The sequence below is a fragment of the Sinohyriopsis cumingii genome, chromosome 2 (assembly GCF_028554795.1).
Source record: "Sinohyriopsis cumingii isolate HCF-2022 chromosome 2, ASM2855479v2, whole genome shotgun sequence".
NCBI classification, from domain to species: domain Eukaryota; kingdom Metazoa; phylum Mollusca; class Bivalvia; order Unionida; family Unionidae; genus Sinohyriopsis; species Sinohyriopsis cumingii.
The window spans coordinates 167,973,909-168,001,654 of record NC_142962.1 but is presented as its reverse complement, the minus strand read 5'-3'; the positions used below and the strand labels follow the sequence as shown (position 1 = coordinate 168,001,654).

At 34.7% G+C, this 27,746-nt stretch overlaps 1 protein-coding gene across 2 annotated transcripts in view; it reads right to left on the bottom strand.

Moving 5' to 3' along the window:
• The window catches only part of LOC149806267 (multidrug resistance-associated protein 1-like), a 225,855-nt gene extending 202,029 nt beyond the window's left edge, over positions 1 to 23,826 (bottom strand). For both annotated transcript variants that reach the window (XM_089951214.1, XM_089951215.1), the window contains exons 1-2: positions 23,648 to 23,826; positions 653 to 832 (exon numbers count right to left, since the gene is read on the bottom strand). In XM_089951214.1, the coding sequence (XP_089807340.1) occupies positions 653 to 832; positions 23,648 to 23,671 (204 nt within the window). In that variant the 5' untranslated portion in view covers positions 23,672 to 23,826. The remainder of the gene's footprint in view (positions 1 to 652; positions 833 to 23,647) is intronic.
• Positions 23,827 to 27,746: the final 3,920 nt, after the last annotated feature.

Genomic DNA, 27,746 nt, shown 5'->3' with positions numbered 1-27,746 from the left:
CATACTGGGTGCTTACTGGCAAATTTGTCAGGGTCTATCATACTGGTATGCTTACCGGCAAATTTGTCAAAGTCTATCATACTGGGATGCTTACTGGCAAATTTGTCAAAATCTATCATACTGGGATGATTACTGGCAAATTTGTGAAATTCAGAAAAGCGATTTTACAGAAGAAGCCATTTAAAGTCTTTCCTGATTTCTTCATGGTGGCATTAATTGCTAATTGATAGGCATCATTTATACTAATATTGAATTCCTACATGGTCAAGGACATTTTGAATTATAATACTGTGATACATTAAAAGAATGTTAACATATCAACACTTTCCAGGCCATTGGCACATTAGCAGAATGTTGGAGACTACTGATACATCAAGACACTTAATACTGGAATGTATTTCGAATACCACTTGATTTCAGTTGGAACTTCATGCATTTGGACTTGGGATAGAATTTTTAGGACTATTTGGGATTCAATTAACAATACTCTAAGTTCTTTTTAAATTTTCACCCTTTATTCTAGGAAATTAAATTATCTGTTAAATTTTACAAAACTTGCTGGTTTTCAATCTTTTCTGTTAGTTAGTTTCAGATCATACAGTTGTAACAATTGTTGAGTCCCAAACATGAAAAGTAACTGCTAGTAACTTACAAACTTTGTAATAGTTAGCCATGAGAGGGAGATCACTCTAGCTGAATCCCTGCTGTGAAGCAATGCTATGCGTATGGGCCCAAGCACAAAAAGAAAAACACATGGAGTCCAAAGCAGGCATGTCTTCTGGAAGCAGGGAGAAAAGTCAGGATCTGTAGTGTTCCATGTCTCTTGCAAATCCTGCAAATATATATGGATACATTCTATTAGAATTTTGAATTTACTCTGATGAAGCAATAAAGCCAAACTGGTCACACATTCTACGTGTTGGTTTTGTTTATTTTATAATATATATTGATATATTCCATTATATCAGAATATACTATAATATACACTATAATCTCAATATATTCCATTATATACATTAATATATCAATATATCATATTGTATACATTATCATATCAATATATTCCATAATATACATTAATATATCAATATATCATATTGTATACATTATCATATCAATATATTCCATAACATACATTATCATATCAATGTGTATATATATATATATATATATATATATATATATATATATATATATATATATGAATGATCAATACAATGTGAATGATCAATAAAAACTGCAATTTAATTACCTTAAAATTGACCACAAAATCTGCTGTCTAATACATATCCAGATTCCGTTCAATAACTTTACCAATTTGCTGTCGGATACATGTTGTCCTGATTGCATTCCAATAAATTTACAGTCAGGATAATTACTATCAATCATGAAAACTATTTTTTTTTACTTTTGAAAAGAAATGACATTAAAATCTAAAGATACTGTATTAATATTACAATTGTTTTCATGTCAGAGAAAATTGCTCATGTTACTATATTCAACGGGGGTAATTCATTATGATTTAACCTCATTCTTTGCTTGTAATATTAGGACAGCACACAAATTATTTTTTTTAAATGGTCCATAAATCATCACTGTCAATAAGACATATCAATTGCTTCTGTGTAAAGACAAAGACAAATAAAACTTAAACCATCTAAGAAAAACTGATGTTGTTGTTGTTATTGTAGGGTTTAATGCCATTTTTCAGCACTAGATAGGCTACACATGGCAGCCAATATAACTGGTGGAGGAAGAACCCTGGAAAACCCAGGGAAGAACCACCGACCCACGAGAAGCTACTGGCAGGCTTTCCCACGTACCCACGCTAGCCAAGCCTTGGACTCAAACCAACGCAGACAGAGGTGAGATGGCAGTGATCCGGAATGGTGAGCGCTTTAAACCACTTGGCCACTCAGGGCCCCAAGAAAAACTGAACCAAAAAAATGAATAATCAAGTTAAATAATTAAATATTAAACAAATAATAATCAACTTAAAACCTTTCATGGCCATTCTGAATTTTTTTTTTACACTGAACTAATTTACACAACTTTTTAATCAACACCCCACCAATACTTTCTCATTCTAAATCTCATTGAATGATGAAAAAACTGTCCTGAGTTTGACAGAGAAGAACTATGTGCAAAAGCAGAAAGTGATAATTTTAGATGAAACATCAACACTAACATACATGTCCATGTTTAACTCATCTTAGCAACACATTTTCCTGAGACAAGTGATCATTTACATAATGAATGATGGTACATGTATAACCATTAAATTTAAAATAGAGGATTACAAACAGAAATGACAATCCAAATCATTATATTTACTATCTGATAAAGCTTGAATTTGCTACAAAATCACATGAGAGGTTAAACTTGGGAATGATTTAACATGTACATGACGCAGATAAATTACCAAAACTTGGTCTACCAGGTAATTTACCAACACTAGATCTACCAGCTAATTTACCAAAACTAGATCTATCAGGTACTGTTTTTTTCCCACTGGTCCAGCCACAGATGATAAGGGGGGGGGCATTATATGTATTTCCAATATAAAAAAAATCAGGAGTTGTATATTTTCATGTTTACCAGTACTGGGTGTATGACCAAATATCATTTTACCAGTACTGGGTTTTTGACCAAATATCAATTACCAGTACTGGGTTTATGACCAAATATCAATTACCAGTACTGGGTTTTTGACTAAATATCAATTACCAGTACTGGGTTTTTGATTAAATATTGATTATTTATACTGGGTTTTGACCAAATATCAATTACCAGTATTGGGTTTTTGACCAAATATCAATTACCAGTACTGGGTTTTTGATCAAATATCAATTACCAGTACTGATTTTATGACCAAATATCAATTACCAGTATTGGGTTTATGACTAAATATCAATTATTGATACTGAGTTTTATAGCCAAATTACCTGTATGGGGTTTATGGCCAAATATCACTTCCTGGTACTGGTTTTATGACCAAATATCAATTATTGGTACTGGGTTTATAACCAATTATCAATTACCAATACTGGGTTTATAACCAAATGGGGGGGGGGGGGGGGGGGGCAAGGGAACATGATCCATATCACCATGCTGTAGGGGCTCCAATGCTCAATCCCTCAGACAATGATTCGTCAGGCAAAACAGTTCTGTTGGAAGAACCTTCTCAAGACCTGACAAACCTTCCCAAGACCTGACAAACTTAAAACTGAGCTGCTCCATACTGCTCAAGCCTGCTGTCAGCAACTGATCTAGGGACTCAAAAGGTGATGCTCCAACCTTACGGGGTGGCATGGTGTTCTAAACTGTTGGCCAATAATGAGCGCTGCTTCCATGTCCTTGGCGAGGGGTACAACTCACTCTCTGTCCTTACAGACAAGAGAGGGTCCTGTTGCTTCCCATGGAGAGGGTGCAACTCATTTTCTAGTGAACATAAGAGGGTGTTGCTCCACACTTTCAGGGTGCAACTCGTTACCTGACCTCACTGGATGGGGAGGGTTATGCTTATCTCTGACAGGAAGGGTGACTCATCACTCATTTATAACCTCCCTTGGGAGAGGGTTCCCAAACTTAAAACTCTCCACGGAGACTTAGGTAAACCTTCTATGATACTCAAGGGACTCAATAATGAGAACCCAAAAGCTCTCAAGAAGACTGGGATACATCACAGTGTGATCCTAAATCTCATCCAACAATAGACTCCAGGAGGGAAAACAATCTATCTCATCCATCAATAGGCTACAGAAGGGACAACAATCAATCTCATCCAACAATAGGCTACAGAAGGGAAAATAATCTATCTCATCCAACAATAGGCTACAGAAGGGACAACAATCTATCTCATCCAACAATAGGCTACAGAAGGGACAACAATCTATCTCATCCATCAATAGGCTACAGAAGGGACAACAATCTATCTCATCCAACAATAGGCTACAGAAGGGACAACAATCTATCTCATCCATCAATAGGCTACAGAAGGGACAACAATCAATCTCATCCAACAATAGGCTACAGAAGGGAAAATAATCTATCTCATCCAACAATAGGCTACAGAAGGGACAACAATCTATCTCATCCAACAATAGGCTACAGAAGGGACAACAATCTATCTCATCCATCAATAGGCTACAGAAGGGACAACAATCTATCTCATCCAACAATAGGCTACAGAAGGGACAACAATCTATCTCATCCAATAATTGGCTATAGAAGGGACAACAATCTATCTCATCCAACAATAGGCTACAGAAGGGACAACAATCTATCACATCCAACAATACGCTACAGAAAGGACAACAATCTATCTCATCCAACAATAAGCTACAGAAGGGAAAATAATCTATCTCATCCAACAATAGGCTACAGAAGGGAAAATAATGTATCTCATCCATCAATAGGCTACAGATGGGACAACAATCTATCTCATCCAACAATAGGCTACAGAAGGGAAAATAATGTATCTCATCCAACAATAGGCTACAGAAGGGACAACAATCCATCTCATCCAACAATAGGCTACAGAAGGGAAAATAATCTATCTCATCCAACAATAGACTACAGAAAGGACAACAATCTATCTCATCCAACAATAGGCTACAGAAAGGACAACAATCTATCTCATCCAACAATAGGCTACAGAAAGGACAACAATCTATCTCATCCAACAATAGGCTACAGAAGGGAAAATAATGTATCTCATCCAACAATAGGCTACAGAAGGGACAACAATCCATCTCATCCAACAATAGGCTACAGAAGGGAAAATAATCTATCTCATCCAACAATAGACTACAGAAAGGACAACAATCTATCTCATCCAACAATAGGCTACAGAAAGGACAACAATCTATCTCAACCAATAATTGGCTATAGAATGGACAATAATCTATCTCATCCAACAATAGGCTACAGAAAGGACAATAATCTATCATTTTGCAGTGTGTGCAACATAAGCAAGTGGTAGGTGTGTCCTAGGGGGATTTCCTGTGACCACTGCAATTAGTTCCTCAAAATCTGAAAAAGAAGTTTTTCACCTACAAATTTCAAAAAACACAAACATTATACAGAAGGTAATGTACAGACTGCTAATATAATAATTTTGTAAATAGTTACCTTACTTGGGTGTTTTCACCACAACAAGATTAAACGCTATAAGGTAAGCAAAGCTAAGTTCAGAACAGAAAAATGCATCACGAACAAGTCAACCAGGTATAAAGCTAGGGACTACTAAATTAGCAATTATGCAAGGATTAAAAGGATTGATGTAAACAAAATGCCTACCCTTAGCTAGAAACCAATTTAACACTAACTCCCTGCGAAGGGGTAAAGGAAAAAAAGTACACATCAAGCCATATATGTGGAAGAAACCCTCATAAAACTCTTAAGAAGGTGTAACACATTAACCCCTGGTGACGAGTTTACGTGGCAGGAGGTAGTAGCCTACTGCCAAGCTCTGTAACGTCATGGTCATGTAAGATACACTAAAGTGGGTGGTATTATAGAAAGGTAGACAGATGTAGCTCTACAATGATACCAAATAATCTGGAATTTCTAGTTGTACTACAAAATACAGAGGGAAAAAACTCATTTTTTGGACCCGATATTTTTCTACCCAAACTTCGCCCATGGTCGGAATCCGATTTTGTGTCAGGATTTTAGACTTTTTGGTCTCAGATCTAAGACAGACTGGTATAAACTGCAAACAGACAGATGAACCTTTATAAAAAGTAGGATAAGATGGGCATTTGGAATAAAGAGTGGTCTCGATACGAAAATAATGGGTTTGTTAAGCAAAAAAAACAAAGAACTCCAACTTTCACCCTTCTGCTAATGTGAAAGCCAAAAACAATGTAGCCAATGAAAAACAATGTTTCTAACAGAACTAGACAGTATGTTATGGGAAGATCACCTGGAAATTGGTGTTTTTAGGATGCATTCAGAAATAGCTTTCAAAATGTGTTTCCTACTCGAATTTCAGACGAAAACGACAAAAACCTCCAGCGGTTAATGTGTTAATGGGTGCATTTCGATGACGTCACCAAATTCGAATATTCCTTGCATATTTAATCAATTGTGCATTGACATTGCACATAAATTACAAATGTAGCGATTCCTTGATGATTTGTACAAAAATTCAAGAATCCAATTTTGTGTCAGGATTTTAGACTTTTAGGTCTCAGTTCTAAGGCAGACTGGTATGAACTGCAAACAGACAGATGAACCTTTGCAAAAAGTAGGATAAGATGAGCATTTGGAATAAAGAGTGGTCTTGATATGAAACTAATGGGTCCGTTAAGCAAAAAAAAAAAAAAGATCTAAAAAAAGAACTCCAACTTTTAATCTTCTGCTCACGTGCGAGCCAAATAGCCAATGAAAAACAATGTTTCTAATGCAACTAGGCAGCATGTTATTGAAAGATCACATCGAAGTTCATGTTTTAGGATACATTCAGAAATAGCTTTCAAAATGCGTTTCCTAGTCGAACTTCAGACGAAAACGACAAAAACCTCCAGGGGTTAATGTGATAACTGTCACAAAACTCAAGTAGGGTATAATCGTAATGTTTAAAAAGATTAAGCATGGTGGCTAAATCTTCTTGGAATAAATTACATTTGACATATGTCTTCCATGAAAGAATGAAGGCAGCAGTAAAAACATGGGCACTTGTTGTTGTTGTTGTTTAACGCCATTTTTCAGCACACGATAGGCTATACATGGCGGCCAGTATTAACGGTGGACGAAGAACCTGGGAAATCCCCAGAAAGAACCACCAACCCTCGAGAAGCTACTGGCAAGCTTTCTCACATACCCACATTGGCCGAATCCAAGACTCGAAAGGGCACTTGTAACAGAGTGTTTCAGTGTTCTGGAATCTTTTGGTTCACCCTAATGGGCAGAAAAATTTTCGTTACATGGGCAGGGTATTTTCCTCAATAAGAACAGATGTGGTATTACTGGTATTAAAATATCATTACTGAGTTTATCATCATATAATCTTTGCTCAGTTATTCATTATTCTAAAGCTTTTATTTGTTTATATATGTTTGATATGAAAGAAAATTAACTATGAAAAGAAGTTTTATTCTATTTGTTTGTCTAAATGTGACATCAGTCCTGATTTCATCAGGTTTTTTTTCCTCCTTCAAATGTAACTCAAGATAAACTGAAAACTGATGAGAATAGCAAATATACAGAAGGTCTGAAATTTTCAAAATTCATAAACAAGCTTTTGAACTATTTCATAGATTATAAACAAGGTCTAATTACATATATTTTCATAAATATTGCTTAATTTGTCAATAAATACTTTGGTTTGTGCCATTCAACTATGAACTAAACCAATTCATATGTTTACAACTACTACAATATGCACTGATTAAATGCCTTGTAATCAATGACATCCTGGAAACTTTAAAGTTCAGAAAAGGGAACATACTGTATTTAAACTGTCCTCATGCTATAGTGTGTAACCACACCTCCAACTTGGCACTCAGTTAAAGGAAAAGATAATGAGGTTGTACTGTGACATACAGCCTATTTTCAGTACAAGGTGAATCATCATTAGAAATGATGGGAATCAATTCAGACAAGCAAGGTTTCACCAAGACCCTGTAATGACTATGTCAGACTAGCGGGTTGAACATTAGGGACTTTGTGAGGGTGGGGGTATGAGTAGAAATGAGGAAAAGACATGACCAAAAGTCTGCTGCATGAACAGCAGTGTTATATCAGTAAATCACATGAGGGACCATCAAGGTCATGAATGAGGGACCATCAAGGTCATGAACGAGAGAGGTTGTTGTTGTTGTTGTTGTAGGGCTTAACGCCATTTTTCAGCACAAGATAGGCCATATATGGCGGCCAGTATAACTGGTGGAGGAAGAACCCTGGAAAACCCAGGAAAGAACTACCGACCCACGAGAAGCTACTGGCAGGCTTTCCCACGTACCCAAGCTAGCCGGAACGAGAGAGGTCAACTGTGGTTTATGAGATTAAAACAGAGAGAACATCAAAGTTATGAATGAGGGAGTCAACTGTGAGTTGTGAGATAAAAACAGTAGGCACTAGAAAGGTATGGTTGACTTGAGAGATTATGTACCAAGAAGGCACAACTTCTTGGACTTTGGTCAAGTTATGCAGTTTTAAACTTACTGTGCACAAACCATCATTTTCTTAAATACTTGCATGTACAATGACTTTGACTTTTAGACCCAGAATCAAGCTTCTTTATTATCCTTAGTTCAATCCACCTACAAAGTTTGGTCAAGGAACTTATTCTAGAACCCAAAACCAAAAGGTTATTCTGCAAAAAACCTGTTTTTATTTGAGCCACAATAACCCTGGCATCTGACCTTATGACCCTGAAATCAACAGAACTCTTCCATACCTTAAGTACAAGCCCTCTAAGAAATTTAGTCACGGTGTATGTACATGGTATAAGACTGAAGCTTTTGTGCAGAAAACATTTTTCTTCTTTCAGTCACAAGGACCTTAACCTTTAACCCTAAAATTGATAGACAGCTTTTTTTTGCCACCCAAAAAATTATACCTGTACAATTTGGCAAATGTAAGAACTGTAGAATTTAAGTTAATGCATGGAAAAGGAAAATGTAACCACCAGATAGGGTCATAAAATAATATGTTCAGTTGCACACTAGTTGACCTGCAAGGGAGACCACTGTTGTACCTGTCCCCCTATAATTATCAAGATATATTATCTAGCAATTTAGGGTGGAAAAATGTCCCCTGGGGTCAAGCATGGTGCAAGACTATACTCCACCAAATGGCTGGCACATACAAATATAGAAGTGCGATCCTATCCGTTTGCCAAATTCTTTTATTGATGATTATTTTAAAATAAAAAAAGATGAAGATTAAAGGAATATATTTCTGGTGAAGTACATTCAAACCTAACCCCAAAAAGGCTTGGGAAGTAACATATCTGTATTAAAACACCTGATATCTTATGCACATTCTTTTATAGGACTTGACAACAAACAGCATTCACCAATCCTCACATTCAGAATTTTGACAGGGATAACAATAGACAGATCAGTCCTCAAAAACCAAATCATACTCATATTTTGACAGGGATAACAATAGACAGATCAGTCCTCAACAAGACAATAGATACTCATATTTTGACAGGGATAACAATAGATCAGTCCTCAACAAACCAAATCATACTCATATTTTGACAGGGATAACAAGACAAATCATGCTCATATTTTGACAGGGATAACAATAGACAGATCAGTCCTCAATAAGCCAAATTATACTCATATTTTTTAAACTTGATACATAAAAAGACAATGTCCATTTCAATTTGACAATCCACTGTCTTCCCTCTTACACATAACCAAGTCCCTCTCATGATTCAATTGACACAATCATCATGCTATACATTAGAGAGACTGGTGCCATGCAAGAGGACCAGACAAAGTAGAATACCCATCTATTTCTATGAAAGTGGAGCATGGAGTGACATACATACTACAAATACAATGATGCAGATAAAAGACAAGTGCCCATATCCTGTCTAGATTGAAATGTCCTATATTTTACACTCTACACATCGTTAATAATTCATTAGTACATTACTGGTGGACTGGACATTCACCTTCCCCTGGTTTTAAGACAAGCGATGTGTCATTTTCTTAAACTTCCTTAATGCTATCATTGTTATCTAGATTATTCTGATACTCATGTCATCACATTTGTATGGATTAATGTTCATTTTTTACACTATTTCTCAGAGTGCTATCACAGCATTTTTGTAATACTGACTTTGCAAAACACATCCATTATATGCCCCCTTTGACTCCCTCCCCCCCCCACAACATCTGTACCCTTAGAAAGTAAGTCAAAAATGGTAAGAACAGACAGAAAGTCCAATTTTAGCCCATGTCTGAATTTGTCTTTTTATGCAAATGTATGTGAACATCCATGGCTATAGTCTGGAGATCGGAACAGTTTACAAGTAATGCTCCCTGGGCTAAGTCCCTGAGGTCAGTGTCAATTGCATGCATAGTATAGAACTCATCTTCTTACAGGAAAACAAATAGGAGCCTCAATCTTAGAAATGAAATAGGGGCAAGTTGCAATGTGTGGGCCAGAAAATAAGATTGTGGCAATGTTACAAATGAAATATGGGCAGGACACAATTTGAGGGCTAGAAATACAGATGGGGGGACATATATTTGGAGACAGGATACAGTACCCCTTGATATATGCGTATTTGGAGACAGGATACAGTGTCCCTTGACGCATGCATATTTGGAGACAGGATATAGTGTCCCTTGATACATGCATATTTGGATACAGGATACAGTGCCCCTTGATATATGCATATTTGGAGACAGGATACAATGCCCCTCGATACATGCATAGTTGGAAACAGGATACAGTGCCCCTTGATACATGCATATTTGGAGACAGGATACAGTGCCCCTTGATATATGCATATTTGGAGACTGGATACAGTGCCCTTTGATAAATGCATATTTGGAGACTGGATACAGTGCCCCTTGATATATGCATATTTGGAGACAGGATACAGTGCCCCTTGATATATGCATATTTGGAAACAGGTTACAGTACCCCCTGATATATGCATATTTGGAGACAGGATACAGTGCCCCTTGATATATGCATATTTGGAGAGAGGATACAGTGCCCCTTGATACATGCATATTTGGAGACAGGATACAGTACCCCTTGATACATGCATATTTGGAGACAGGATACAGTGCCCCTTGATAAATGCATATTTGGAGACAGGTTACAGTACCCCTTGATATATGCATATTTGGAAACAGGTTACAGTACCCCTTGATATATGCATATTTGGAGACAGGATACAGTGCCCCTTGATATATGCATATTTGGAAACAGGTTACAGTACCCCTTGATATATGCATATTTGGAGACAGGATACAGTGCCCCTTGATATATGCATATTTGGAGAGAGGATACAGTGCCCCTTGATACATGCATATTTGGAGACAGGATACAGTACCCCTTGATATATGCATATTTGGAGACAGGATACAGTGCCCCTTGATAAATGCATATTTGGAGACAGGTTACAGTACCCCTTGATATATGCATATTTGGAGACAGGATACAGTGCCCCTTGGTATATGCATATTTGGAGACAGGATACAGTGCCCCTAGATACATGCAAATTTGGAGACAGGATACAGTGCCCCATAATACATGCATATTTGGAGGCAGGATACAGTGCCCCTTGATATATGCATATTTGGAGACTGGATACAGTACCCCTTGATATATGCATATTTGGAGGCAGGATACAGTGCCCCTTGATATATGCATATTTGGAGACAGGATACAGTGCCCCTTGATATATGCATATTTGGAGACAGGATACAGTGCTCCTTGATATATGCATATTTGGATACAGGATACAGTGCCCCTCGATACATGCATACTGTAGCTTAAATATATACTCATCACCCTCATGAAAATTCATGAGTGACTCTAATACAATTAATGTTTGAAAAATGAACCTGGATGCCAATTTTAAGCTGTCATTAAAGCATTAAATATAAATTTGTGAAATTTACCTATTTTTTAAAAAGTGTAGAGATCTTCAGATGCATCTTATCACCTGAGCCTCATGACTTTCAAGGAATATCACCCAAGTCTCATGACTTCAGGAATATCACCTGAGCCTCATGACTTTCAAGGAATATCACCCAAGTCTCATGACTTCCAGTAATATCACCTGAGTCTCATGACTTCCAGGAATATCACCCAAGTCTCATGACTTCAGGAATATCACCTGAGCCTCATGACTTTCAAGGAATATCACCCAAGTCTCATGACTTCCAGGAATATCACCTGAGTCTCATGACTTCCAGGAATATCACCTGAGTCTCATGACTTTCAAGAATATCACCTGAGTCTCACGACTTTAGGAATATTACCCAAGTCTCTTGACTTCAGGAATATCACCAAGTCTCATGACTTCAGGAATACTACTCAAAGCTCATGACTTCCAGGAATATCAACCAAGTCTCATGACTTCTGGAAATATCACCCAAATCCCAAGACTTCCAGGAATGTCACCCAAGTCTCACGACTTCAGGAATATCACTCAAGTCTCATGACTTCAGAAATATCACTCAAGTCTCATGACTTCCAAGAATATCACCAGTCTCATGACTTCAGGAATATCACCCAAGTCTCACAACTACCATGGAATATCACCTGAGCATCATGACTTCAAGGAATATCACCTAAGTCTCATGACTTCAGGAATATCACCCAAGTCTCACAACTTCAGGAAGATCACACAAGCCTCATGACTTCCAGGAATATCACCTGAGTCTCATGACTTCAAGGAATATCACCCAAGTCTCACAACTTAGGAATATCACTCAAGTCTCATGACTTCCAGGAATATCACCTGAGTCTCATGACTTAAAGGAATATCACCCAAGTCTCATGACTTCAGGAATATCACCCAAGTCTCATTATTTCCAGGAATATCAACCAAGTCTCATGACTTCAAGGACTATCATCTGAGTCTCATGAATCCTATTAATATCACCTGGGTCTCATGACTTCCAGAACTATCATCCAATTCTCTTGAATTCCAGGAATATCACTCAAAAAGCCAGAGATATACTGATCAAAGTGGATTTTAAGGAAGTTATAGGCACATGTTTTGTAGTAAATTCAATAGATGATAATTTTGGATGTTAAATATTATTAATATTTTAGTTTCTAATTAAGGCATACAAAGTACTTAGATCTGTATTCTATATGAGGTATGTAGGCATAAATACATGTATCGAGTATACAAAAGATGACAAGGTGTCACATGTGTTAGATGACAAGGTGTCAACAGTAAAGGAGCCTGTAGGTCTACACTGGGCACAAAGTTGAACATTTAGAGCAGACACGCAGCCAGGACATACACACACTAGTTAAGTCCCTTTGTGTTCAGGATATCTTAATGTAAAATTTAACAAAGAGCAGGTTCAGGTTGCAGCTAAGTTACTTCCCTTGGCTATTTCCCATGCAGCTAAGTTACTTCCCTTGGCTATTTCCCATGGGAGGGGTTAATCTCATTAGTCATTATTCAAAATATAATTAAGAATGTGAGAAGCAATGCTAAGTGATTTGCTTTTACATAAATGCCTGTAGATGAAAACACCAATACCTACTTCATAAAAGGCAGGCTAAAACAGTCTATTAATTTTGTTACAATTTTTATGCTAGGTCAAAGACAATTTTTCAAAAGGAAATCAGTCACACCTAGCAATGCTAGAGTCACACGTATCATTTGTAAATGATGATAAGATGAGATCCCTCAAGCCATATTGGTTCAATTTACAAACATTAATCAATGTCAACTTCAACTGACAATAACCAATTGCTTGCCACTAAAATTCAAACTTGCTGAAATGAATGTGGTCCACCTGCCAATCATTCCTAATGCAAAGGTCTCATGACAGTGTAGACTAGAAGGTGAATTCATGCACCAAAGACACATGAGAAAAGGCAGGATGAAATAAACTGAAATTTTCACTGCAGAGCATAAAAAAAATATTCATGAATTTTTCTTTTTTTTTCATTTGGAAAGCAGTTAAGAAATCGTAGTCATGGACCAGTCCAACTAATGAACAATTTGCTGTACAGTAATACCTCGTGCATTCGCGTTTCTGGATTTGCAAATTCACGGATTCGCGAAATTTTCATTGGTACCCTCTACGTACAGGTTTTCTTTATTTTATTGAATTGTACCTTCGTTATGTGACTTCTGTGACATATGACATTTACCTAGTTTACCTTCCTGACAATGACAAAGAAAACGTCAGTCATTAAGTTTACAGTCCCATTCGTTACTTGGTTTTACCTTACTGTGAGTGCAAAAGAAAACGGCAGCCAATGAATTAGTATAGGGGTAATATTAGTATACTGTACTGTAAATGTGCTAGTGTGGCAAATACCCATTAGGCGATACTGTACTCTATTTTTACATCAACCATTTATTTCTCTTTTTAAGGGTAATGTATTAAGCTAACTTTTAAATGAAATTAAAGTGCTTTGGGAGCATGATTTGGGTCATATTTAGGGTTTAAACCCTAGAAATAAGCATTTATTAGCATTTTTAGTGACTCGTACCAAACATTCGCGATTCCTCCTGATCCGCGACTGGTTCTGGAACCTAACCTCGCGAATGTTCAAGGTATTACTGTATACAGTATCTGACTGCATAACTATTCCATAATAACAAAAGTCCTATCTTTACAATATTGCATTTGGACTTTTAGACTGAGTATACAAGTAGTTTGGCAAAAGCAGGTGTAACACCTTAAGTAGTTCTCACTAGAATATAGAACCTACAATTTCAAATTCATGTTGTATTTCAAGTTAAATGGTTAATTTTTTTTGAAAAATTCATCACCATATTTAAATGTTCTGTGAATTATATAAATTATAACAATGTAACAAAGAATTTTATTAAATAGGAAATTGTACAATATTTCTACAAAGTTATGTTACTGATTATAGTATTTGCATGCTTTCTCATTTGTCTGTACCCCCCCATACCGATTTCAAAAACATGGAATTAAAGATATAAAAAGTGCACAAAACTTAGTCATTTCATTCATCAATTTATAAATTCTAACCTCATTGCTGCCATGGGGTCCCAAACACTGTCAACTTGTTACCATTTCAAAATGAAACGGGAGTTTATTTAGCAATGCAGGTGCCACACCAGCATGGGCAGGTGTGTTTTCAAGCAACAGATGTGATGCAGTTCACCATCTCAAATTCCATCCATGCTGGAGTGGCATCTCTTTGAACAAATGTATACAAGAGTTTCTCCTTTTTATCTGTTCAGTTTGTGTTAGAAATATTAAAACTAGACATTGCAAATATTTGACACAGACAACAGTTTTTACTGAAATGGACTGTTCTTTAAGCCAGAAAAGGACAGTGAGAAGTCTGTTGGCTTGTTTATATTGAGTTTCCATTTAGTTTGAAACACAAAAACATGTTGAGTGTTATAAAGACCTCCTGGCAACAATCAGGTTAAAATTAAAAATTGTTAAATGAAACGACTAAGTTTTTGTGTTTTTTTAAATATCCCTGATGCTTTTCATTTTTAAAATCGATAGTGGGGTACAAGCAAATGGGAGAGTGGCGCATTCTCTATTTCTCTGACAGCTAATGTAATGCTGAAGCTGTCAAGTGGAGACATGGAGCCCACAGTTTTCCACCATCTTTGATAATTAATTTGGGACTGAAGCTGTCAAGCAGAGATGGGGAGCCTATAGTTTTCCCCGATCTCTGATAGTCAACTTGGGACTGAAGCTGTCAAGCAGAGATGGGGAGCATATAGTTTTCCCCCATCTCTGATAGTCAACTTGGCAATGAAGCTGTCAAGCAGAGATGGGAAGCCTATAGTTTTCCCTTATTTATGATAGTTGACTTGGCAATGAAGCTATAAAGTGAAAACAGCAAGTCTTTACAGGCTTCCCCCAACTCTGATACAAGTAGTTAACTTAGCATTAAAGCTCTCAAGAGGTGACAGTTAGCCCACACAGTTGTCTCCCATCTTTGATGGTAAACTTGGGACTGAAGCAGTAAAGTGGAGACACACTGTCAATACAGTTTTCCAATCTTTGACAGTTAAACTGGAACTTAAGCAGTAAAGTGGAGATGCACTGTCAATACAATTTTCCAATCTTTGACAGTTGAGTTGGAACTTAAGCAGTAAAGTGGAGATACTGTCATTACAGTTTTCCGATCTTTGACAGTTAAGTTGGAACTCAAGCAGTAAAGTGGAGATATTGTCAATACAGTTTTCTGATCTTTGATAGTTAAGTTGGAACTTAAGCAGTAAAGTGGAGATACTGTCAACACAGTTTTCCGATCATTGACAGTTAAGTTGGAACCTAAGCAGTAAAGTGGAGATACTGTCAATACAGTTTTCCGATCTTTGACAGTTAACTAGAAGCTATAAAGAAGAGACAGTAAGCCATTTGAGTTTTTCTCCAATTTTTGATAGTTAACTTGGCATTGATGTGTTATGTATATTTTCATTTGCATTTTATTTGTAGGATTTTTAAATTTTTATTGTTTTATGATATTGCTGTGGGTAATGTAATATTGTATCAAGTAGCTGACCTTCTCCAAAACCAGTGACAATTCTGTAAACAATATTGTTTACCTTTTTTTGACACTAGGATAAATATTAGGATTATTATCTTAAGTTGAATTGATATTTTTTTCACAAAGCTAGACCTAGTCTATGTGATAATTCTCACATGCTTTGATATGGTTTTGGTAACAGATCTTCTAGTGTTGTTTCGATTATCGATTATAATGAATCATCAGCTGGTTGAGTGAACCAATAAGATAATCGACTGTGACACTCCATAATCGATTATGTATAAAGGGAGACTTCTTTTTAGTTGTACGCAAAGCACAAAGGTTAGTAAAACCTCCAGCCACTAAAGTTGACCTGAAATTTATTAATTCCCTTCACAACTACAAATATAAAACCATATGATATTTCATAGGTGCAAAATTTCATAATTAGGAACATATAGTCATTATTACATGATCAAGTTGTTAAATAGATGAGTTAATAAAGGACTATATTGAAAACATTTTGATGATTTGTTTCAGTTTTAAATGCAACATTATTTGAAGTATTTGTAAACAATGACAAACAAGAAAACCATGTCCTTCTACACTTAAAATTATAGACACATTACATATGAATGAAATGATTTTGGGGGATTCTAGCAGAATTTCAGGTTGCATATGACTTATCAGCCATAAAAAGTTGCATTCTTTAACAAAGATGTAGAACAAAAGTAACACACAACACAAAAGACAAAAATGTAATATTATCAGGTTAAAGTATACAAGTCATTAAAAGAGATTACTCCTGTACCTTTAGTACATTTACTAACATCTGGAACTATTGATCAAAGATATAACTGAATAACAAACAAAAATTAAAATTTGCTCTTAGTAACCGATTATAATCGAGTATCACTTGGTTAAGTGGATCCGATTATTGATTATGAATTTCTGACCGATTCCCATCACTAAGATCTTCTAATTATAACTAGATTCTTCTACAACTTTTGACCCTTATCTGGGTTTCTGTTTTAAGTTTGTTTTTTTTTAAAATATAAATCTTGTTACGGCAAAATTAGTAATTTGTACAATAATATCTGAGCAGTATCAAGCTATATTATTGTTGTGCAGTTGTTATTATTCTTCTCTGGAAATGCAAAGTGCTTAAAAATAATATTCTTGGACATAAAGTCTTGGAATTATAGTATAATTCAAATCAGGATATATTCTTGGATTGTATTATTATTGTGACTGTTGACACATCGCCATGACACAGACCATCACAGGAACATCGACTCTTCCAGTGTTGGATTCATTTTTTAATACCACTGAAGCAGTCAGATGCAAAGCCAATACAGAGTAACCCCCATGCATGATAGTTAGCTTGGCAATGAAGCTTTAAAAAATTTGTGTTTCGGTTTAAGTTTTTAATTTGGTTCAATGTAATCATCATAAAGGTGAAATGTCCTCTAGTATTCAAGACATGAAAAGTGTTAATTGATGCCCATGAGCATTTCCATGACAAACTAATTAAGTGCCAACTGTGTTTTTATTTCCAACTTACAGAAGTATATGTTGCACTGTTACAATAAATTAACAGTAGAATTTCTTTGTATTACAATGTTAATTACATCTTTGTATTACTATGTTAATTACATCTTTGTATTACTATGTTAATTACATCTTTGTATTACCATGTATTAATTACATCTGTTGTATTACCATATTAACTACATCCATATATTACCATATTAATTACATCTTTGTATAACCTTATTAATTACAACTGTTGTATTAGCATATTAACTACATCCATATATTACCATATTAATTACATCTTTGTATAACCTTATTCATTACAACTGTTGTATTAGCATATTAACTACATCCATATATTACCATATTAATTACATCTTTGCATAACCTTATTAATTACATCTGTTGTATTACCGTATTAACTACATCCATATATTACCATATTAATTACATCTTTGTATAACCTTATTCATTACATCTGTTGTATTACCGTATTAACTACATCCATATATTACCATATTAATTACATCTTTGTATAACCTTATTAATTACATCTGTTGTATTAGCATATTAACTACATCCATATATTACCATATTAATTACATCTTTGTATAACCTTATTAATTACATCTGTTGTATTACCGTATTAACTACATCCATATATTACCATATTAATTACATCTTTGTATAACCTTATTAATTACATCTTTGCATAACCTTATTAATTACATCTGTTGTATTACCGTATTAACTACATCCATATATTACCATATTAATTACATCTTTGTATAACCTTATTCATTACATCTGTTGTATTACCGTATTAACTACATCCATATATTACCATATTAATTACATCTTTGTATAACCTTATTAATTACAACTGTTGTATTAGCATATTAACTACATCCATATATTACCATATTAATTACATCTTTGTATAACCTTATTAATTACAACTGTTGTATTAGCATATTAATTACATCCATATATTACCATATTAATTACATCTTTGCATAACCTTATTAATTACAACTGTTGTATTAGCATATTAATTACATCCATATATTACCATATTAATTACATCTTTGCATAACCTTATTAATTACATCTGTTGTATTACCGTATTAACTACATCCATATATTACCATATTAATTACATCTTTGTATAACCTTATTAATTACAACTGTTGTATTAGCATATTAACTACATCCATATATTACCATATTAATTACATCTTTGTATAACCTTATTAATTACAACTGTTGTATTAGCATATTAATTACATCCATATATTACCATATTAATTACATCTTTGCATAACCTTATTAATTACATCTGTTGTATTACCGTATTAACTACATCCATATATTACCATATTAATTACATCTTTGTATAACCTTATTAATTACAACTGTTGTATTAGCATATTAACTACATCCATATATTACCATATTAATTACATCTTTGTATAACCTTATTAATTACATCTGTTGTATTACCGTATTAACTACATCCATGTATTACCATATTAATTACATCTTTGTATAACCTTATTAATTACATCTGCTGTATTACCGTATTAACTACATCCATATATTACCATATTAATTACATCTTTGTATAACCTTATTAATTACATCTGTTGTATTACCGTATTAACTACATCCATATATTACCATATTAATTACATCTTTGTATAACCTTATTAATTACAACTGTTGTATTAGCATATTAATTACATCCATATATTACCAAATTAATTACATCTTTGCATAACCTTATTAATTACATCTGTTGTATTACCATATTAACTACATCCATATATTACCATATTAATTACATCTTTGTATAACCTTATTAATTACAACTGTTGTATTAGCATATTAATTACATCCATATATTACCAAATTAATTACATCTTTGCATAACCTTATTAATTACATCTGTTGTATTACCGTATTAACTACATCTTTGTATTACCATAATAATAATGCAGTTTGTACTAAAATGTTCTGCCAGACTGGATTGACAATTATCCATGACTTAAATTCATGGACCCTTGAAGAACATATTTTTTTGCAGTTATTAGAAACATTAACCCAAACTGGCACAGGTTGGAATTCAGAAATTCTGCTAGCCTATTTGTCAATGAAGGTGACAAATTCAGACTGAACCAATTAAATCTTGTGACAGTCCTGACACTCATAAAGCCTGTGCACCACAGTATATGCATATAGCCAGCATGTGCACCACAGTATATGCATATAGCCAGCATGTGCAAAAAATTGCTGAAACGACAGTTGCTGACACTCTAATAGGAAAGGAAATTTTAAATAAGAACCATTTAAACAAAACAGAGCAAGAGAGAGAGAGGAGAGAAAAAAAGAGAGCTTTCTTTGACACAGTCTACACCCTATCAAATTATACACATACCATTTATGGGGGGTATTTGGTTCGAAACAGAACATATTTTCTTTTAGCTGAAGATAATTTTAAACTAGCATAATACGAATAAGAAGTGTTTCTTTTTTTCTCCACAAAAAATAAAAGCAAGATTATTTTTTCAAACTATAAACTGAAATCATTTTGCATAAAAAACCCAGTCTCCCCTGCATCCATAGAAATAAAATGATCAGTCCCTAATGGAAAACCAGTGAACTCCTGGATAGAAACAATGTTGAACTTGGTGTTCATTCTAACATCAGACATTGTGAATGAGAATTTGTTCTCTCAACTGATCACATCATTAGAGAAGATGTTTTTTTTATTGTCTTGATATGGAAAGTTTTGTTATTTCATCAGCATTAAAAAACAAAAAAAACAATATATGACATTACAGCTAAAAAAAAACATCATGTATACATATACACACACATACATACATGTATATTCAAACCTATAGATACACATACACATATATACCTACCGATCACATGGCCTTGTGGTTAGAGCATCTAACTCAGATGCGGAAGGTCATGGGTTTGATCCCCAGCCAAGTCATATCAAAGACTTATAAAAACAGTACTAACAGCTGCCTCGCTTGGCGCTCAGCATTAAGAGGTTAGTGTTAGCACTGGTCGGCCTGGTGTCAGGATAATGTGACTAGGTGGTACATCATGTTACATGTTTGCGGCATGATGCCCAAGTGCTAGACATCACTATAAACTGTAACACTGCAGACATTGTAGTGACAGGACTGAAAAATTGTTAAAGCTACATTAAAAGTCCAAATTACACACACACATATATACCTACACACATGCATGCATGTATACATGCACATATACACATGCAATTACACACATATATTCATATACCTTTTCAAAAATGAATCAAATTCTTATTCTATGTGTTTAAACCCTATATACATAAAAATTTGATTCCCTTGAAAAACATTAAGTGCAAATAAGGCAAATCAGTGTTGTTTTTATCTTTTCCTGTCTGTTCTTTAAATGTTATCTGCCACTGCCGAGTTATAGGTGTACAGAGTAAAGCTCAGTACTTGATCATTTCAATACAGGCATTTAAAGTTGTTGTATCGTTTAACGACATTTTTCAGCACAAAATAGGTTATACATGGTAGCCAGCATAACTGGTGGAGGAAGAATCCTGAAAAACCCTGGGAAGAACCACTGACCCACGAGAAGCTACTGGCAGGCTTTCTCACATAACCATGTTAGCCAAGCTGAGAATCAAGCCTACACAGACCGGGGTGAGATGGCAGTGATCCAGAATGGTGAGCACTTAGACCACTCAGACACTTGGGGCCCCAGCATTTAAATAAGGAATATAAAGTTTGGCATGACATAGTCAATGTAATTTTGTACAAGTATAGCCAAGAGTTGATAATGTCATGTCTGCCTGGAATTGCAACATCACAAAGCATGAATAGCACTTTATCTCTTGATAATATCATAAAATTCATGAATAAAGATTTTATGATATAACAGTCTAATAAAAAGGTATATCAATGTTTCTGGATATTCATTACAGAATGAACAAAGATATGTTAATGAAATTTTCATCTGAAACAATTTATTATTTGAGGAAATTGTCCGATGGATGATTTTGTATTAAAACCTTGCAAGTCCTTTATCATTGGTAATCTTCAAAGGTAACAAACTTACAAGTTTCCAGTCATTTTGAAGTCTGACTAGCAATGATCTATAACTATCAAAGAATATTTTATAAAATGGCTTTGACAATTTAGCATGCTTTCTCAACACATCATAGTAATTATTTACAGTAGTATGAAGCTTTTACAGAATTCTCTAGGTATTTGGTATAAATCAAGAATTCTAAACCATTCAAGATGTATGAATATAAATCATTTTTTTTAAAACTTGATAAGAAAATTGCTACTTGTATTGACTAAATCACTGATGCAGAAAAAAAAATTTGGCTCACCATTTTGTCATCAAGTAGTTTACCCTTTATTTATATAAAACAGTTATGCCACATTGGTAAAACTATGATATCTTTTGGGTTGTGGTGGAGCACTCATTCAGTTCTGACCACACAAAAAAGTATTTCACCAGACTCTTGTTACTTTGCTATTTTATGAAGACCATGTGTATCCGTTAGAAAGTGGATTTTATCAACTCTTATATAAAAGATCATTATGAGAGTTTTCCAATGATTATGGGGATCAACGAGTTTTTATAAACACAATTTAAGTGCTCGATAAAACAATAAATTGTTTTGCATTTTTAATCCACATGCCTGATAACGATTGCCAAAACTGCATCAGTTCACTTTACCACCCTTTCCACTCCAAAGAAAATGATAAAAGGTATCCTGAAGCTCTTGAAAAAGTTCCTTTACGTGGGGTTGGGTAACAATGTGAAGCAATGAACTAGTACAGGCAGTGATAAGGACTTACGACAGTAATTTTGACTAACACTGAGAGATTTCTAAATGACCAATTTTATTACTTGAAGTTTCTCTGTATAATTTTCAAAAGTAAAATCATCCATGCTTAAACTGCAAGGAATTCCATGTATATTAAATATGCTTTCATGATTCCAAGTAATCTTTTATGTATTTATCTCTACAACCACTTTCCCAGCTAATCATTAAAACCTGTCCTAACAGTCCCTTGAGTTTACATGGTCACAACGGACATTCTAACCCCCCCTGCAAATTTCCTGTATAAATGTCATGTAACCAGTGGTCACCTGTCTTCCACAGACAGCAGCCAGGTGTTTCTAATGAAGCAGTGATTTCACCCTATATTACATCATCCATGGAACACATCAGTAGTGACCACTCCAAGAATGCAAATTAAACTTCTTTTTTTATGAAAAAGGCATTGTATATATAAAGGTATATTACCTGAACTGATGTTTAAACGTTTCATATTTCAATTTTACATACTTCAGCATACCTTGACTACCGTCACATTTCAACAAATTCAAATGTATGTCAACAGAACATGAAAATGCGTCCATTTGCTAGTGTCAGATTTTGATTCAACTAGGATAAAAGAAGCAGAGTAGGTACATTAATTACATATCAATTTGTGGAAGAGTGTCCACATGGGCTGCTAAGTGTGTGAGACATTCCTGAAACTTTGACTACTCGTTCCAATTTCGAGCGACATGGGAACGCGCTATACAAGGCCGTAATTTGGGTAGTAAGACGTAGCACTAGAACATAAACAACCCGTTATAAGTCTTACATGCAGGACTAGTAACAACAGATAACCGAAAAGAAAGTATTCTCAAAACGAACTGAGATAAGAACATTTTAAATTTGATTACCTGCAATATGTAAGTTTATTTGATCTATTTTAATCTAACTAAATTTTTAAAAATGATGGTGGCACTGAAAACGTTGTTGCAAACAATGAATTAAACTGAATGTCGACCCATATTACCACACGATAGCAAACGAAAACTGGTGACAGTAGCGACTCGGCCCATATTGATATTATAGAATTATAATCCTTACCCAGAAATACGAATCGCAAAACATGTCCACTGTAATACTTGGCAACGTTTCTTCGTAAATCAAACTGTCATACTATCGATTCAACCGACGGTATTGCTAATTCAAAACCACCATAAAGGTCATGCTATATACACACACACCATTCACTATCCATGGCCGCCTACAACAATTAACACACTATATTCAATGGCCGAAGCTATTCGCACGGCTGCCGTGCACCTTTTCTGGAAAGACTATTCGCACGGCAGCAGTGCATATTATTAACCTATGATTTACGTAAAGTTGTTCAGCTGTCTCATACCTGTTACCCAAAATAACCTCATTTTTACAACTGGTTACATTTACACCCCTATTTACAAGTCACTGATGTTATAAGTTCTACAATAGGATACTCTTTTATCTGCGGTAGAAAATATATGCTTTGAATATATATCCAGTGATTCTCGCGGGTGGAGAAGTCTAGTATTGTCACCCCAATCAGTTAACTTGTTTAGTTATTAGCTCAGAACAAACAAATGTTATTGTTTAGTTTAAGTTCAAACTAATTGGTTGCGTAAAGTGTATTAATAGCTTGAAAGCAACCGATTTCTTATATATGTCAACTGTTTACCTTTTATGTTCTGCAGTGTACATTTGCAAAGCAAATCTGAGAAAAGTAATTATTTTTATGCAAAATAACAAAGCATCCACTAAAAATAAAATCAAAATTTTGAGAGAGGTTATATTCTGGGCCTTTCGAGTGACGGCTTGGTCGACATACTTCTACCCAACTACAGTGATGAATACGTTGAATGATAACATTTTTTAACATACAGTTGTCTATTGATAACCAAATTTTGTACTCTATTAAAAGTAAGTTTTAATTTTCCATTTCTTTTATTTACAAAAATGTTAGAAAAGCCACAAATTAACGGACTTTTACTACAGTTGTTTGCAGCCATTAATGTTATCGAACGATAGCTGTGCGAAATTTAGTGCACGTCCGCCATATAGTATAATTTCGATTATATAGTGTTTTTGGCCGCCAAACCTTTGATGGTATTTATGGGTGTTTAGCTTTGTTTACATAATTCGGAATCGTTTGGACTATGGAGACGGCTACCGTGTGAATAGTCTTTCCAAAAGCTAGAACAAGGCGGCCGTGCGAATAGACAATTCCATATTCCTTACGCCTCACAGTAGGTTACCTCCCATTACATGGAAATTGCCAATGCCGCAACACACAAACTTGATCAAATGCCATCTGGAGACAACTGTACGCTTTAATAACAGCATATCACTCAGTTTCTACTGCATTTTCTGTCATCTTTTCTGTAAAGTGACTTTAAAGAAGAATCTGGATTGTTTTGTATATTTGTTTTTTGGAAAAGGAGCAGATAGTGATGTACTGTATGTGTCTTTTGGGAATTTACATTAGGAATGTTATCAAAGTGGGTTTATGGAAATTTAGCATTATTACATTTGAGACGATATGAGGCTTATTAGGTTTCAACATTACGAATGGCACTGTGGGGGATTTTTAGAACTTTAACATTTGGGTTACAGTATCCCGGTATGAGAATTAAACATAACCAATATGACTTACTTTAGATGCGAATTAAAACTAATTTGTAAGAGCTGTGTTAGAAACCCCCGAAAAACTGTTCTATTCAGTTTAAACTGATTTTAATCAGTTGTCAAGAAAAAGACTATTGGTTATATGTCACTTACCCAGTTTAGGATATATTGTTATTTTACCTTTTTGAGGTTTTTTTTTTTAAAAAAACAAAGTAATCTACTTGTCATATCCCTTACTTTTTATTTAAAAAAGAGAATTCAGTTAATCTATCACAGAAGTCATAAATTAGTTATCATGGGCTTACATTTTTAATAAAATTATTTATAGCAAAAACATCTTGAATATAAAAGTGTTTTTTTTTATATCCCCCAAAATTTTTAAATATATTTGATCTCTTACAGAAACAGTAAATTATTTTTCAAAACATTCTATTCTTCATGAAATGACTGGATACCTTATTGTTGACGCATTAGTCCTTCAGCAACATTCGTTGCTATAGAGGCATGCTATAGTAAAATGTCTGCGCCACAGTCCAAGAAAAATAGATTTATATTACTGTTCCCATAAATCTACTAGTGCATAAGTTATTACTCTTAGATCAGCCTTATTTTTATACCCGATTGACTTAGTTATCAACAGTCTATAGAAACACATCGATAAATACGGTAAATATGTACTCACTATGGCATGATAAAGAAGACCAAGCTCATTTATACAGGTATCTCAGTATAAGAAACATTTATACAGGTATCTCAGTATAAGAAACATTTATACAGGTATCTCAGTATAAGAAACATTTGTACAGGTATCTCAGCATAGGAAAAATGTATACAGGTATCTGAGTATAAGCAAACATTTGTACAGGTATCTTAGCATAGGAAACATTTGTACAGGTATCTCAGTATAAGCAACATTTATACAGGTATCTCAGTATAAGAAACATTTATACAGGTATCTCAGTATAAGAAACATTTATACAGGTATCTCAGTAAAGGAAACATTTGTACAGGCATCTCAGTAAAAGCAACATTTATACAGGTATCTTATTATAAGCAACATTTATACAGGCATCTCATTATAAGCAACATTTATACAGGATCTCAGCATAGGAAACATTTGTACAGGGATCTCAGTATAAGCAACATTTATACAGGTATCTCAGTATAAGCAACTCATGACCATGTCAGCTGCAGTTATTTTACTATATACATTAGTAAAATAGTATGGTTTCCTAAAGCTATTTACTGACAGATAAATCAGTGAGGCTGTATATGGAGTTAATCGAAATATTTATGTACTTACAAATTGTATGAAAATAAATATTTGTGATAGCATGACACGACATTGTTAACGGGAGCTACTCTGGCATCGGCGCCTGGGTTTGTGTACTTTGACAACTTTGACTTTCAGGTACAAGTAACTGTTATTAAAATCGATGTAATCTTCGGTTTGTCCTATAATATCATCCATTATAATTCACACAAAATTTGCCGAATACCGTTCTTCATATTTCATGTTTGGTATCATATCAACAAGTCTTGACTCGTAGTTCTTGAATCAGATCTAATCTTATAAACTTTTCACCTCTTAGACAAAGTCGAAGTTGATTTAATATTTTTTTATCTTACAAAGCGCGTTCTTGTTCTCATATTTTGGCTCTAATTTTTGGTTGATCGCTGATAACGCAATACCTGCTCCTGACACTATCAGCAATAATGGATTTGCTGATAACGCAATACCTGCTCCTGACACTGTCAGCAATAATGGATTTGCTGTTCCTCCAGCTGATGCTATTCCTGCAGTTGTTAACACAAACGGGAAATAGCTTAACACGCTTATGTCTTTGATCCTCCAGAGGGTTTTAAGTAAGCTGTCAATGATCCTTTCAACAGATCATAGGATACTGAATACTGAATATGATTCTCCTCTCGGAGTAAAGTCTGTTGGTAGACATGTTATCTTACCACCGTTTATAAATTAAATAGTACCTAGTATAAAATCACCAGATTTGTTCATCTTTAAATTTGCCACCGTATTTAGTTGGTTGATACTTACAGCCTGAGAAAGATTTTGATTCGATCGAGGGCAGGTTATTTCCAGATTTTTTATTCTTTTACCTGACATGTTTATATCGGCGATCATTATCCCACCTGCAAGTGGAAGTTTATCTGATACAGCTGTGATTAGTTGATTCTAACTTACAGTTTGTGTGATATCAGCGTCTGTTAGCGGATATGATGTGCTAAGACTTGTTATCTTATTATTGTTCATATTGATGTTGCCGGTCAAGCGAAACATTTTCAGTTACAGCTGTGGATAGTTGATTGTAATTTACCATATGTGTGCTATTGACGTTGACAGGAGGATATGTTGCTTCTAGATCTAACACCGGTTGTCCTGACGTGCCCGTCAATATGTCACCTGATTTCTTGAGATAATTTGTTAGAGCAACATATGTTGTTTCACCGGATGAACCACTTACTAACATACCAAATTTTGTGTAGTAATTCATGTTTATTGTATGCTGCTGATAATAGTTAT